The 14797-nt window shown below is 39.8% G+C and overlaps 1 protein-coding gene across 6 annotated transcripts in view; it reads right to left on the bottom strand.

Moving 5' to 3' along the window:
- Positions 1-14797, bottom strand: part of ARAP1 (ArfGAP with RhoGAP domain, ankyrin repeat and PH domain 1) — a 2759262-nt gene that overhangs the window by 197885 nt on the left and 2546580 nt on the right. For all 6 annotated transcript variants that reach the window (XM_044073028.1, XM_044073030.1, XM_044073029.1 and 3 more), the window contains one exon: positions 7412-7475. In XM_044073028.1, the coding sequence (XP_043928963.1) occupies positions 7412-7475 (64 nt within the window). The remainder of the gene's footprint in view (positions 1-7411; positions 7476-14797) is intronic.

Raw genomic sequence — 14797 nt, 5'->3', positions numbered from 1 at the left:
CCCTGCCAGATGTGCCCCCCAAGCATTAACTGATGCATCTGTAGTCAGGGTTTGGGTGGCAGGGGGTAGAATGAATGACAGTCCCTGGTTTTGGTGACAGGCCTCTGCCACCAAAGGAACTCCTGTTGCAGGCAAGGAATGAGAGGAATCATTGTTTCCAAGATGTGACAATGTTGACTCCATAAGCTTTTTAGGTACCATTGAAGTTTCCTCATATGCAGTCTTGCATATGGAATTAGAAGAATGCAGGATGCCATGAACCCGAAAGCCTGCAGAATTTGTCTTGCAGATAGCTGGGGTTTTGTGGCCACTTGTTTGAAGTATGTTATAAATTGAATTTGTTTGTCTGGCATGAGGTAAGCCATCTGGGCAGTTGTATTCAAGCTTGCACCCAGGAATATAATTATTTGAAAGGGTACCAGTTGTGATTTCTTTTCGTTTATGGTGTACCCTAGGCATGTTAGAAGCCTTTTTACAAATGCCAGATGTTGTAGAAGTGTGTCCTCATCCTCTGCCTGAATTAGACAGTCATCCAGATAAGGATAAATCTGAATGTTTCTTTGCCTGCAAAATGCAATTACTGGTGCCAGGCACTTTGTGAAAACCCTGGGCACAGTAGATAAGCCAAAGGGCAGTGCAGAGAACTGGTAATGCAAATAGCCTGCTTGAAGCAGAGGTATCTTCTACAAGATTCCCTGATTGGGATATGCAGGTAAGCCTCTTTTAAGTCTAGAGTTACCAACCAGGCATTCTTGCCTAGCATAGGCAGTAGCTGTTATAGAGTCAGCATCTTGAATTTTGGAATGTCCAGGAAAGTATTTAGAATGGATAAGTCCAGAATTGGATGCCATGATTTGTCTTTTCTGGGTACCAGAAAAAGTCTTGAATAAAAACCTTGTCCTTTTTCCTTTTCTGGTACTGGTTGAATAGCCCCCATATCCATGAGGGACATGACTTGTTTCTGGGCCTCTGCCCACTGATTTAGGGGCAGGTCTGGTCATCCGTTTGGAACTGGCAAAGTGTGGAAATGAAATGTGTACTCCTGGGATACTATATTTAAGACCCACTTGTCCTGGGTAATTAGATGCCAGTTTTGAGCATGAAGTGCTAGTTTTCCCCCCGAAGGGGTTGCCAAAAGATAAGTGCTTGGAAATGGCAGAGGAAAGTCATTGAGACTGTTTACCATGGGGTGGTGCTTTGCTACTTCCTGATTTCGAGGTGGGCGCACCCCATTGTTTTGTCCTGTAAGATCCTTGTGACTGAAACCTGGAGACTTTGGAGTGTCTGGGTTTGACCTGAGTGGCTCTGTTGGGTACTGGAAAGGACCAGTTCTTAGTAGGCCAGTGCCTACTGAACCTGGGTGGCTGCACTTGCAAGAAATCTTTTACAGTTTGCATAGATTTAGCTTTGTCTTCCATCTTTTTTAAAACTTCTTCTGCCTTATTACCAAACAGACTGTCCTGCTGTAAAGGAGCATCCAACAATTTAGCTTTAACATGATCAGGCAGATTTTGCTCCTTGAGCCAAGCATGCCTTCTTATCACAGATCCAGTTACAGTGGCCCTGCAAGAGGCCTCCAAGGAATCAAATCCATATTGCAAAGTATGCTTTCCAACTTGTTCAGCTGAATGCAATAAATCCTGTAACTCTTTATTTTCCACACAATCAGAAATCAACATCATTTTCTGTTTCAGTAAGCCCATGGCATGCTGTTGATATTTAAGCATATGAAATTGACAGTTTAAAGCCCTGATTGCCAGGGCTGCAGACGTATAAACCTTCTTACCCCATCTATCCAGCGCCCTGGAGTCTCTATCAGAAGGGGTAGGATTTTTAGCTGTAGAAGCCTTAGCAACCTTGAGACCCTGAGAAATAGTTTCAGGGTCAGCGGTAGGATTTTTGAAAAGAAACTTGTGGGAGTCAGGAACCCTGTAATACCTGTCTGCCTTACTAGGAGTCTGATGCAGGGAATCAGGAACCATGCTGGATTCTGAGAAAACATCATCAACAATATCTAAAACAGGAGGTATAGCCAAAGGCCTATGCTGAGGAAGAAGAAGAAAATCCCAAAGCCTCTTTTTGGATTCTGAAAAGTCCTGACTCTCCCAATGAAAATGTTCCCTTAAGGTATGCAACGTCTCTCCAAAAGAAAAATCCTCAGGAGGAGAAGCAGAAAGGATGGATCTTCTGCATCAGAGTCCTCATAGGGGGGGGGGGGGGGGGGTAGAAAATTCCTGATCAGAAGAGGAATCAGAAGAAATGGAAACCTGATCTGAAGATTCATAATCAGTGCCTTGCCTAGGCCTCTTAGCAGGAGGGGGCTGGGAACCCCTGATCAAGGTAATTAAATCCTCAGCCATTTTGATCATTTGTTTTTTAGGCATAGTGGCCTGAGCACGTGGCTCATGCGTCGGTTTTTTAGACATAGTAGTTGGTTTTGGCCTTGTTTTTGATGATGGCTTCAATTTAATATACAAATCTTTAGGCCTGAAAACACCCGCAGAAGCTGGTGCCTGCTCAGCGGCTCTAGATCCATCCAAGGGAAAGACATCCGCAGGTTCAATACTTGAAGAATCTCGTGGCATACCGGACTCTGAATGGGTCTCAGTAGAGGCCTGCGACTTATAAGTAGCGGGCATCAGGTGCTGCGAAAGCGCATCACTGAGTACTGGTGACTGGCTTAGGAGAAGCTTCGTCATCGGTTTTGGACTTTGACGGTCTGTCTCCATCTTTTTCTTTGCATTTTTTGTGAATTCCGGTAGTCGGATTGCTAACCGACGACATTTCAGGATAGTTAAATCTTGAACCAAAGTATTTAGAAGCAAAAATATACTGACGCTTAATAGCGCGTTGGTTAAATTTAGCACAAAACTGACAGCAAGGCACGTTGTGGTCAGGGCCTAGGCAAGGAATACAGTACAAATGAAAATCCTTATGAGGTATTTGCTTCCCACAAGTAATACAATTATTAACTTTTACTGACATCGGTAAGGAGCAAGAAAAAGTTTCCCCAATGGGGTACTTAGCTTTAGTTTGAAGACTTTGGTTGTGAAACTCGAAAACGAAAATTTCAGGAGGCGAACTGCTTCTGCTTCGGGCACCGCATGGCAAGAAAGACTGATTAAAATGTCGTCAGCTGCATGTTTTATACACCTGATGACCTGACGTCATGGAGGAGGAGACAGCAACCGACGCAGGACCCAAGACTTTGTTATTCAGGCCGACGGGCAACCTGCCAGCAAATTACCCAAATGTAATGACTGCAACAGTGAAACACGAAGAACATCTGAAAGAGTTGTGAGCCCTGCTCTGAAGCGCAGGATTTTTCTGCACGATTCCCTTATGAGGATGTGGAGGTAGGCATCTTTTAGGTCTAGGGTCACTAGCCAGGCATTTTTTGTTAGCATAGGCAGCAGCTGCTGCAAAGTTAACATTTTGAATCTGGGGACCACCAGGGAGGTGTTCAGAATGGATAGATCCAGGATGGGGTGCCAAGTGCCCTCTTTTCTGGGCACAAGGAATAGTCTGGAATAAAAGCCTTGCCTGCTTGATCTGAGGGGACAGGTTCTACTGGCCCATGGGATATGGGAGTTTGGACCTATTTCAATGCCTCTGCCATCTGATTTGGAAGTAATTCTGGGTACCCTCTTGGGATTGGGAGTTCACTGAAAGAGAATTTGTATCCCTGAGAAATTATCTTTAAAACACATCGGTCCTTTGTCACCGAAAGACAATTGTCTTTGAAGAGGGAGAGCCTTCTTCCTAGTTTTTGATGACAGAAGGGAGGGCATAGGTGGGAGGGGGAGTCATTGTGGGTGTTTGCCATAGAAGGTTGGCTTAGACCTCCCTGCCTTAGAGCCAGAAGTGGTCAGTGTTTGCTCCTCTGCTGGCCCTTCGACAGAAACCTGGATGGTCTGTCCCTGCAGGGTTTACCTTGGCCCTGTCTGCTAGGTGCAGGGAAGGCCCAGTGCTTAGAGGTGAAAGTTCCTGCTGAATCTGAGAGGTTGAACTTGAAAGAAATCTTTAACTGTTTGCACAGATTTTGCTTTGTCTTCCATCTTTTTAAGCACCTCTTCTGCTTTTACTCCAAACAAGCACTCCTTATCTAGGGTTGCATCAATAAGTTTATACTTAACATGATCAGGGAGAGGTTGTTCCTTCAGCCATGCATGTCTCCTAATAACAGATCCTGTCACTGCTGCCCTGCTAGAGGCTAAAAGGGCATCATATCCACATTGTAATGAGTATTTGGCCACTTGACAAGCAGAGTGAAATAAGTATGCTAACTCTTTTGAATTGTGACAGTCAGGAAAGGTAGCAATCTTCTGTTTTAATTGTTCCAAAGTGTGTTGTTCATATTTTAACATATGTAACTGACAACTGAGTGTTCTGATAGCTAAAGTTGCAGAGGTGTATACTTTTTTACCCCATCTGTCCAGAGAAGAGGATTCTTGGCAGAACTAGTCTTAGCTCCTTTAGATCCCTCTGTAATGACCTCTGGTTCTGCAGCAGGATTTCTGTACAGGTATTTGTGAAAATCTGGTACTCTGTAGTACCTGTTAGGTTTACTGGGAACAGGAGGGAGAGCGTCAGGGGCTAAGCTGGATTCGTGGAAAACATCATCCACCACTTCTAAAATAGGGGGGATGGCCAGGGGTCTGTGCTGGGGCAGGTCCAGAAACTCTCTAAGTCTTTTCTTAGACTGTGGGAAGTCCTGAGAGTCCCATTGGAAATGTTCCCTGAGGGAGTGAAGGGTTTCCCCAAAAGAAAGGTCCTCTGGAGGGGAGGCAAAAAGGATGGCTTCCTCTGCATATGAATCTTCATAGGCAGTTAAGGGATGCTGTTCCTCATCACAAACTGAATAGTCGGATTCCTCAGAATCCTATTCTGTCATAATTTCTGGGGAAGGGTGCCTTTTCCTTTTAGATGTAGTGGCCTGACTACCCCTGATAAAGGAGATGACATCCTCCACCATTTTAAGCATTTGTGCTTGGGGTGGTGGAGCAGTAGCAAGGTGGTGGCTAGAAGCATATTTTGTAGGAGTTGCCTGGCTTCTAGGCCTGGGAGAATCTGTCAGTCTGAGAGAAACGGTAGTCGGATGCGAAGACATCGTTTTTTGTCTAGATTCGGTAGTGTGAAAGGTCTCCTCGGAAGCCAGTGCCTGCATCATGGCTCTGGACCCAACCGAGGCAGAGACAGCCAAAAGCTTGGAAGACAGAGAAGATTCCTGCAGCATACCGGACTCCGAAAGTGTCTTGGTAGATGCCTGTGTAGAAATTGAATCGGGCATCAGGGGCTGCAAAAGCTCCTCACTAAATTCTGGAGAAGTGAAGATGTGCTTAGCGGTAGCGTCGTCGGAAGGCTTAGCCTTGTGTGGTCTGTCTCTATCTTTATCCCTACATTTTTTCAGAATGTCCACAGATTGTTGGCTGATAGATGCCATATCAGAATGCGAAGACAGAACACAAAAACAACTGTCTACAAAAAGAGCTCTACGTCGAATGGTTCTCACATTAAAGAGGGCACAGAACCAGCAACGGGGGATGTCATGGTCTGGGACTAAACAAGTGACACAGTAAGAATGGAAGTCCCAGTGTGGGATCTGTTTTCCACAGGCGAGACAATTGTTAACTTTTTCGGACATTGGTTAGTGCAAGAAAAAAAGATGCCCAATGGGCTACTTAGCTTTAGACGTTTTCAGCTGAAATTCAACTTCTTGTAGCGGCTGACTGGCACTTTTACAAACTGCTTCTGCTACGGCCTCCACGGCAAGAAAGACTGATGTAATGACGTCGGCTGCCTTGTTTTATAGCACTGATGACCTGACATCAGACTACAGGCGATGGCAGCCAATGCAAAAAAAAATGACTCTAGTATTCGGGCTGGCCGAGGGCTACCACAGCAGGGATAACCCACAGGTGATGACATCAGACCCTTCCATTTTCTTGTTCCCATGAAACACATTTAACAATTTTTTTTTATTCTGCATAAAATAACAACATCTAAGGAAAGAGTTACTTTAAGAAAAGGTGCATGTAAAGACAAAATACAATTCCAGTAAAGGTGAGAATGCACCCCTAAGAGTAGACTCTGTAGCCATGGATTTGGGAACTTATGTAGACAGTGATTTGGCATTTGACCATCAGGTGTGTACTGTAGTGAGGAAATCTTTCTGTGTTGCACAACTTATAAGCAGGGATATGACATCTTTGTTATTGTTCCCTTGTACTCTGCTCTCATAAGACCAGTCATAGAGTACAATGCCCCCTTTGGTAAATACCTGGCCAGGTATATGCAACAACTGGAGCATCCTCAGAGATTCCCCACAAAAAAGAACACATGGTGTGGAAAACAAGTCCTTTGCAGACTACCTCAAAGCCTTGTCCCTATATTCGTTATCCTACAGGCTACTCAGAAGCAACTTACTCCTGGCCTACAAAGCATCCACTAATCCAGCCCTATCAGAACTGTTGTACATCTGCAAATCAAACAACATCAGGAACATCTAGTTCAGATACTTAAACCTTGCCTGCAACATAAATAAGACATGCTGGAGGGACAGGTATGTGTCTTAGAGGCTCCCCCTTCTTGGGAATTGGCTTCACATCCATGTGAAGCAGAGCTCACCCCTGTACATATTCAAGTAAAACTTTGATGACTCCTGGTCTGGCACACATCTCTGTCACAGGAAGCTTGTAAATGCTCAGCCATACATGCACAAGTATATATACCCCACAAAACCGTTGGAAGCTAATGCCTATCAATTTTCTTTGGGGGGGGGAGAAGCATGGCTAGTCTTAAAAAGCCCACTTGGGTCAATAGCCTAATATTCTGCCATGATACTATGATACAATATCCTGGGGGAAAAGACAGAAAATTATAAGGAATCATTAAGGAGCATTTCTGAAAATCTGTGAAATCAAAATTAGTGAGTCATTTCAAAGCTACATGTCATTAACATATAGACTTCTGTCTATATTGCATTCTGCTCATTTCCTGATCCTTTGTCAATTAGCAAGGAAAAAAGAATTAAAATGTACAAGAAGCATTTAAATAGATAAGTAGTAGTGCATCCAGTGATCCTCTATCACTTTGGACACAGTTACCTTCTTTACTGGTTCGTTTACATCCATTCTATTTCCTTTATGTTTGAAAGTGTGTGAATTAATGCTTTTCAGCTGGGCAAAATGCTTCCCCACAAGATTAATTTGTACTCCTGGCTACACTAATGGTTGACACTAGACAAGCAAAGCCTAAAGACAGGCACCCATAGTAGTCTGTTGGAACAAGCCACCTCATATGCCACTCAATTCAACCCGAATCACTGAACCCAAACAGGAATACTACCTTGCATGGAAATAAAGGGACTACATACAACTCTACATATTAAGAATGTCACCACTGACTATACCTGTGCACAAATGAAGGTTGCAAACCATTCTCTCATCTCTTGTTGTGTGTCACAGCACAGATACCTAAAAAATAAAAAAGTCACATCAGGAAAGCATTTTAGACCATAACTAAGCTACAGACGGCAAGTAAACATTGCATTCATAAAGTGATATTGACAATGAAACAGGTCAGATTAAAAATGCAAAATTATCACCAACAGTAAATTGACACTTTCTTGTTATCATGGTAATGTTTTATAATACAGGACAGGAAAACAGATATTCAAGTACTTACTCACATCTCTTCTATCATGTGTTTAAAGGAAACTGATTTGGTCTACACTACAACACTCAGCACCGCATGCCAAGAGTTTTCTAAAGCAATAAACAGACTAAAACTGCATTATGCTGTTTACATTGGTAAGTGGCTGGTACAGTAAAGGATAGCCATGCTGTAAGCAGATTTGGGGTACTAACCATGCCTATAACACTTTTAACAGATAAACTATACTAAATGGTAATGTTTTGAATGACAGAACTGAGACAACGCACTCCAGAGTAACCAGTGATAAAGTCTATAATACAAACAAACAGCACTGGACTTATATCAATGTTGTTGTGTCTTTCGGTTTTTCCCGGTTAGGGGTCACCACAGCAGAGCTCCGGTCTGCTAATGATTGGTAGTTGATTTTTACGTGCCGTGTCACCAGCCCTGACGCACAACCTTCAACGAAGGTACGCCCATTCATGCATGTCTCCACACAGAAGACGCTCTAGCTGAGAATCGAACCGGACAGCGTCTTACTGTGAGGCGACAACACTACCGCAGCACCTTTTTAAAAAAAAAAAAAAAAGAATAAACAACCAGCCACCCCAAGTTCAAATGATTGTAAAAAGAGGTAGGTTCTAAAGACTAATCAAATAAGTGAAGCCAGACAATAAAATCTGAGGGAAGAACTCCTAGAAGAGAAGTGGAGAGACATGACATCCCAATCTTTCAGAGACCTATGCATTTAGTTAGTTTTTTCATCAATGGTCATCTGTTATAAAAATAGCACAGGCATTTGACTTTGCTTACAGAATGATACCTTATCACTTAGTGAAGATAACAGAACAGCCGAAGAATCAGTTAGACTAACATTTAGAACATCCAGCGTGTGCCCACACTAAAGTGTATAATAAATACTGCATGGTGATGTTACTAGTAAAAGTACAGAGAGCCAGTGGGAAACCCATTGAATGAAAACATTTCCCAAAGGCAGACAGTGTTGTGCAGTACTGTATTCCTTATTCCCATGTCATAGCTTAACCACTATTTGGAACATATTGTTTTGATACCGGAGTAGTGTCACAATCATAGCTAAATGAAACACAAGTGTTTACTTTCTCATACTGAATTGCCCTAAATCGGCAGTGGCTAAGAGCTACAGTTAAAAGATTCAACGCTTACTACCCATAAGTGGAAAAAAAAAAGAAGCTGAAGATGATGAGTTAAGGTGAAGTTTGAGTCTACTTCAAGTAGAAAAAGGATAATGAGCAATTATTTATATCCTTATAAATATAAACAATATCAAATTATTTTATACCCTTTTTGCAGAAGTCAGAGCAATAAGTGAAACTGTTTTCCACATTACGACCCTCAAGGCAGCCAGATTAGCTGGTTCAAATGGAGTAAGCATTAGCTTCTGTAACACAAAATTAAGATACCAAGGAGGGGCCACCAGAGGCCTCTTATGCAAAACCCTTTTAAAACCCTTTAACATGTGGGTGCCTAGTCCAGTGATGGCAAACCTTTTGGGTTTGGTGTGTCAAAAATTCTGAAAATTTAACTCTGTTGGTGTGTTACCTCCCACCACCAAACAAAAATAAATAAAATAAATAAATAAAAATAAATAAAACAGCATAGCTCTCAATACACCAGGGATAAATCTCAACAGAATCAAAGACAAATCCAGAAATAAGAGACACGGGCAGTTTTAAACTAGTAGTACTATTAATTTAAGACACTGACAGAAAACACAAATGTGAATTAACATGCATTTTCTGAAGTAAAATAAGTCTACTAAGTGTAAAAAATCACTGTTTTAGGAGGGATTAAGAAAGAGAGTTGAGAGGAATGTAAAACAGCACACACTTAGAAATGCAGACTACTTGCCCTTTGCAGAAGTGTAACCATAAAGAGAAAACAATGTCAGCACTGCCCTTTGCAGACTCTGTCGAGACAGTATACCGAAATACACTTTGAAGTTAATAACTTTCTTACCTCTGCATCAGCATTGTTGAACTGGCTCCTGGCACAAAATAATTCAGTGCACTTCACATGAGCAATGAATGCAAATGCAGTTTCTTTGGTAACTTGGGTGTTGGTGAATGCGTATGTATGTATGTGTGTGTGTGCATGTATACATATGTATTTAGTATAGTAGTACCCCTCCTTAGAACAATAGTGGATAGCTCTGAAGTTATTCTTAAGGATACAGAGCAGTTTTTGCATTTTATGAAGAAGGATATAACTAGTTCTGGCATTATCTTGGTGACGCTTGATGTTGTGTCACTATTTACTGTAATTCCCAATACAGTGGGTTTGGGGTTATTACACGAATTAATGAATGATGTTAATATATATAAACCAGATGAAATAGTGATACTAATTGAATTAATGAGAATCGTGCTTAATAATAATGTATTTCTATTTAAGAAACAGGTCTATCATCAAATGAATGGTGTAGCGATGGGTAGCTTGTGCTCAAATACCTATGCCAATGCAGTTATGTTAGCCTGGGAGAGAGTACACGTATTGAATGGACCCTTTAGTGACATGATACCTTTCTACAGGAGATTTGTAGATGATCTTTTTATTCTGTGGAAGGGTAATATGACAGAGTTGTTAGAGTTTGTTGACTATATTAACAACACAACAAGCTTTTTAAAATTCACCTTAAATTACTCTGAAGAAAGCGTGAGCTTTTTGGATGTATTAATAGAAAGAGATGAAAAAGGAGCTATTACCACAAGATTATATAGGAAGGAATGCCATGTAAATAGCTTATTACCAAGGGAGAGCATGCATCCTCAATATGTGTTCAGGAACGTTACCCAGAATCAATTTTTTAGGGCATCCAGATTGAGTGCGAGGCATAATGACTGTCAGGAACAGCTTGTTAAGACCTGTTATGAATTGGATGAGAGGGGTTATGAGAGAAGTATGATAGAGGAAGGCTTTATAAAAGCACAGCAAATGAGAGGTGCAAGGGCCAAACCTTATTTCTCAGATAAATTTAACAGGGAAGCTAAGACAAGTGAGAATAAGCTTAAGGTCAATATTTCCTACTCTAGGGATGTGAGGAAATATACAGAGATAGTTAATAACCATTGGAAAATTCTGATGACCGACCCAGTAATTAGTGGAGCGGTAGGATGTAAACCACAATTCACCTTTAAGAATAAAAAGAATCTCAAAAGGAGATTATGCAATGGTCGAGACGAAGTGAATCTTGAGAATATAATTGGCACTAGACCATGTGGCAAGTGTAATCAATGCCAGTATATTTGCAGTGATACTCACTTTCTACATCCAGATACAAATGCACTTTATGAGCTTAGGGTTGGTGGTTCATGTTTGACCACCCATGTGGTTTATCTTCCTATCTGTGGCCAGTACAACTGTTTTTATGTAGGCAAAACAGACCGCAGCCTCAGAGAAAGGGTTAGAGAACATGTATACCACATAGGGAAGGGCTCAGAGAACAACGCTTTGTCTAAGCACGTTTTGAAGGTAGGCCAAAAACATACATTTAGGTTTATGATTGTTGCAAGAACATATGAGAATATGAGAAATAGTGACATTAGAGATAGAACCGAAGAAGCTGAAGCAAGATGGATAGCTATGCTGAGAGCCAACTTTGGTCACGGGCTGAATGACAGCATGCCCATTAAGCCTATCTTAAGAAAAAGGGGGCTACGTAGGTAAATAGATGGCTATGGGTTTATGTTTTTAATATATTAATATATTAATATATTTTTATGCAATGTTTGCTATGAAATATCTATATTTATATGTTTTAAGAATTTTATTAAAATGATGCATTAGAATTGATGTATTTTTTAGAAGTTCTATATATATTTTTAGAAGCTCTACATTATGAATATGAAGATAGAATGTTTTCTAGATATATATTATGTATTTTAGATTTATTGTATTTTATTAAATAGTCACACTTTTGTTGTGTCATACACACTTAGCTTTAAGCAATGCTTTCTGATTTATAAGAGAGAATACAGCTTTAATGGTAAATGGGTTATTGAGTCACATGATTATTTTAGTTAAGTATATATAGGTGTGGTTTACCTTTGTTAGTATACACCTGAGGAAGCAATATGTGAAAGCGCTTGTGTGACAATAAAGAAGACTTCTTATACTTTTATTCTTCGATTCAAGTCTGCTTTTTTACCTTTATTGAAGACTGAAGACTGCTTTTTTACTTTGATTTGGACACTGGAGCCTAACCTCAGCAATTTTTCTGGATTAATAACTTTCTTACCTCTGCATCAGCATTGTTGAACTGGCTCCTGGCACAAAATAATTCAGTGCACTTCACATGAGCAATGAATGCAAATGCAGTTTCTTTGGTAACTTGGGTGTTGGTGAATGCGTATGTATGTATGTGTGTGTGTGCATGTATACATATGTATTTAGTATAGTAGTACCCCTCCTTTAACATGCAATAAAGTTTGAAAATCCTTCAAGTAAATTTAAGCACAAAAAAATACCAATGCCTTACAAGAAGGAAATATGTCACAAATCCTCTTCCAAAGAAGAGACAGCATTTTTTACAGTTTTGAATTTACTTTTTTCACTGTCAAGGGAAAATTGTTTGCAAAAGATGAATGAGAAAGTATGCCTCTTAGGGGCAAGGTAGCATGATGACATATAGACATCAGAAAATAAAGCTTGTGTTAGGATTTCTAAAGATTTAGCTGATGGACTAGCACTGGAAGGAATTAAGGAGGTGGAAAGACTACTGAGTCGCAAGTGAAGTCTTCACAGACTACACCACCCATGGTAATGTGGAAGCCTGACCCACACGACTTATATCCTCCGAGTGAAGGGACTGACAAAAAGATAGAATGGAGTTTGCAAATATTGTGAGGTGATGAGGTCAGACGTCAAACTGTAAGGGCTGATATGCAGAGTATGCCTGGGAAGTGAAGAGACTGAGCGATGAAGAAATATGCTGGAGCTACAAAAAAATAAAATGCAATGTTCAGGTAAAATGTACTGGAGGGATGGGAAGAACATCAGAAGGACAATTTTCATGCATTTCTTAACTAAGTCCACTATGTTTAACAGTGAAACAAATCAAATCAATTACTCACATGAGAAAAGAATGTTTTAACGATGTGGCTTACAAAGCAGACAAAGACATTTTCATGCAACACACTGAAAGTGAAAAACTGACCTGTGGAGTCAATTTTTTCATATGGTTTTAACAACTAACACAAAAAAGACTGGCAAACAAGCTTTAGGACTGAAAACATAAATGATGTTGAAATAATGGAAAAAAAATTGCAATGTTATGGTGTACTATGGAAGGGATTAAAATATGTGATGTACAAAACACCTGGAATGATGGGTGGGAAATGATGGCGCAGCTAAATGTGCTTGATGGAGATTTGACATGTGGTAAACACTGTAAATGTCTAATACTTGTAATGTAGAAATCCATATGGACAGAAAATGTAGAAAAAGAAAACTATCTTCTTCATAAGGACTGGGACATTTGTGCATACAGGGAGGGACACGTCTGGCCTAACTATCACACATACAGAGGGATTATGAAAGAGTGGAAGTAGTGAAGGGGGCAAGAAGATAGAAAAAGGAAAAATTAAAAAGTGGATAAGAGGAGGGTACAGAATGAAGAAGCAGAACAAAACTGGGAAGAAGTGCTACAATAAGAAAATAAGATTCAAATTTATTTAATGAAGCAGAGAAAGAAACAGGTTAGAAGTTACCAGAGGATAAGGAAAGAAAAGGTCTACCACAAATAAACAAAGGAAACAATTAGAAAGAGGGAAAATAAATTTGCTACAGGTCAAAAATAAGCCAGAAAAAAGGAAAAATAAAAACAGAAGTAAATGATGAAATGTACTTCAATAAATGTACAAAGCATAAATCAGTGGTGAAAAAAAGAGGCTTCATTAAGTTGGCTCAGAGAAGTTAGAATGTGAGCAGTGGATCATTTTATAAGTAACGATGTAGTGATCTTTTAAGGGGAAGGGATAAAAACAGGGGTAAAATTAAGGCAGGACCATTGGGTGCCTAAATCTTGGGAATATGCATACAAATAGTTTGTTTGGCTGAACGTGGAAGGAAGTACAAGTTGCAAAAGATATGTTTCAATAGATAGAAAGAAATACTGAAAGTTTGAGTAATTAGTAATCTTCATGAATGTGAAGGACGAAGTAACATGTGTGTGACTTTAATTTCAAATTACAATTAAGGGAAGGAAAGATAGATGTGCAATTACTACAGAAATATCAAGGTAAAGAAGTTCAAAATCTGCAGGCCATGAAGAGAATATATTTTCACTGAAAGTAGCTACTAAACTAGACTTCCTGGGAGGAAGTGAGAGGAGCACTTTAAGGAACACGCAGAAACAGTTTATGGATTCACAGATTATGTAACATTAAGAAGCATTACTGAAAAAGAGGAGCTTAGGGAAAGGATTTGAAATGATTAAAATACACTTTCTGAATGATGAAGAGTAAAAAAAAAATGAATGACTTGTCATGGGAAGAAGTGTGGTGTATGATTCATGGATTTATCAGTGAGAAGTATTTAATGGTAAATTTAAGTAAGTACATTTATTTGAAAAAAGGCATGAAACTGAATTAAGCAAAATACTATATGATATAAAAGCTAAAAAAGAAAGAGGAATACTTTGAATATGGGAGAAGAGACTAAAGAAGATAAACGACAGAAAGTATAGTTTGCATGTTAAAACAGAGCAAGTTTCCCTTTATTAAAGTCAAAGTAAACTTTGTTGTCATTCAGAAATCACACAAGTGCAAAAACTGAACGAAATTCCATGTCCATAAGACAAACTGTTTATGTATGATGAGAAGGTAGACATTAATACAATGCATGAACAAATACTGACTATACAGAGAAGCACGCCATAACAACATTTTCCGAGGAAGAGGTAGACAATGAAAAATGATAAGAACTGGAAAGGAACAGAGGAAAAGAAATAAAGTTGGAAGAAATAGAAAATGTGTTAGAAATAAAGTTGGAAGAAATAGAAAATGTGTTTAAAACAGTCTAAAAACTGTCAGGACCAGATTTCACTGAATATAAGTTTTACACAACTATTTCAGATGTGCATTTGTATGCATAAGGAAAATTT

Source organism: Protopterus annectens, chromosome 5.part1 (assembly GCF_019279795.1).
Source record: "Protopterus annectens isolate FY-2018-M chromosome 5.part1, PAN1.0, whole genome shotgun sequence".
Classification (NCBI taxonomy): Eukaryota; Metazoa; Chordata; order Ceratodontiformes; family Protopteridae; genus Protopterus; species Protopterus annectens.
The sequence above is the reverse complement of the archived record's forward strand: the minus strand, read 5'-3'. Positions and strand labels throughout refer to the sequence as shown.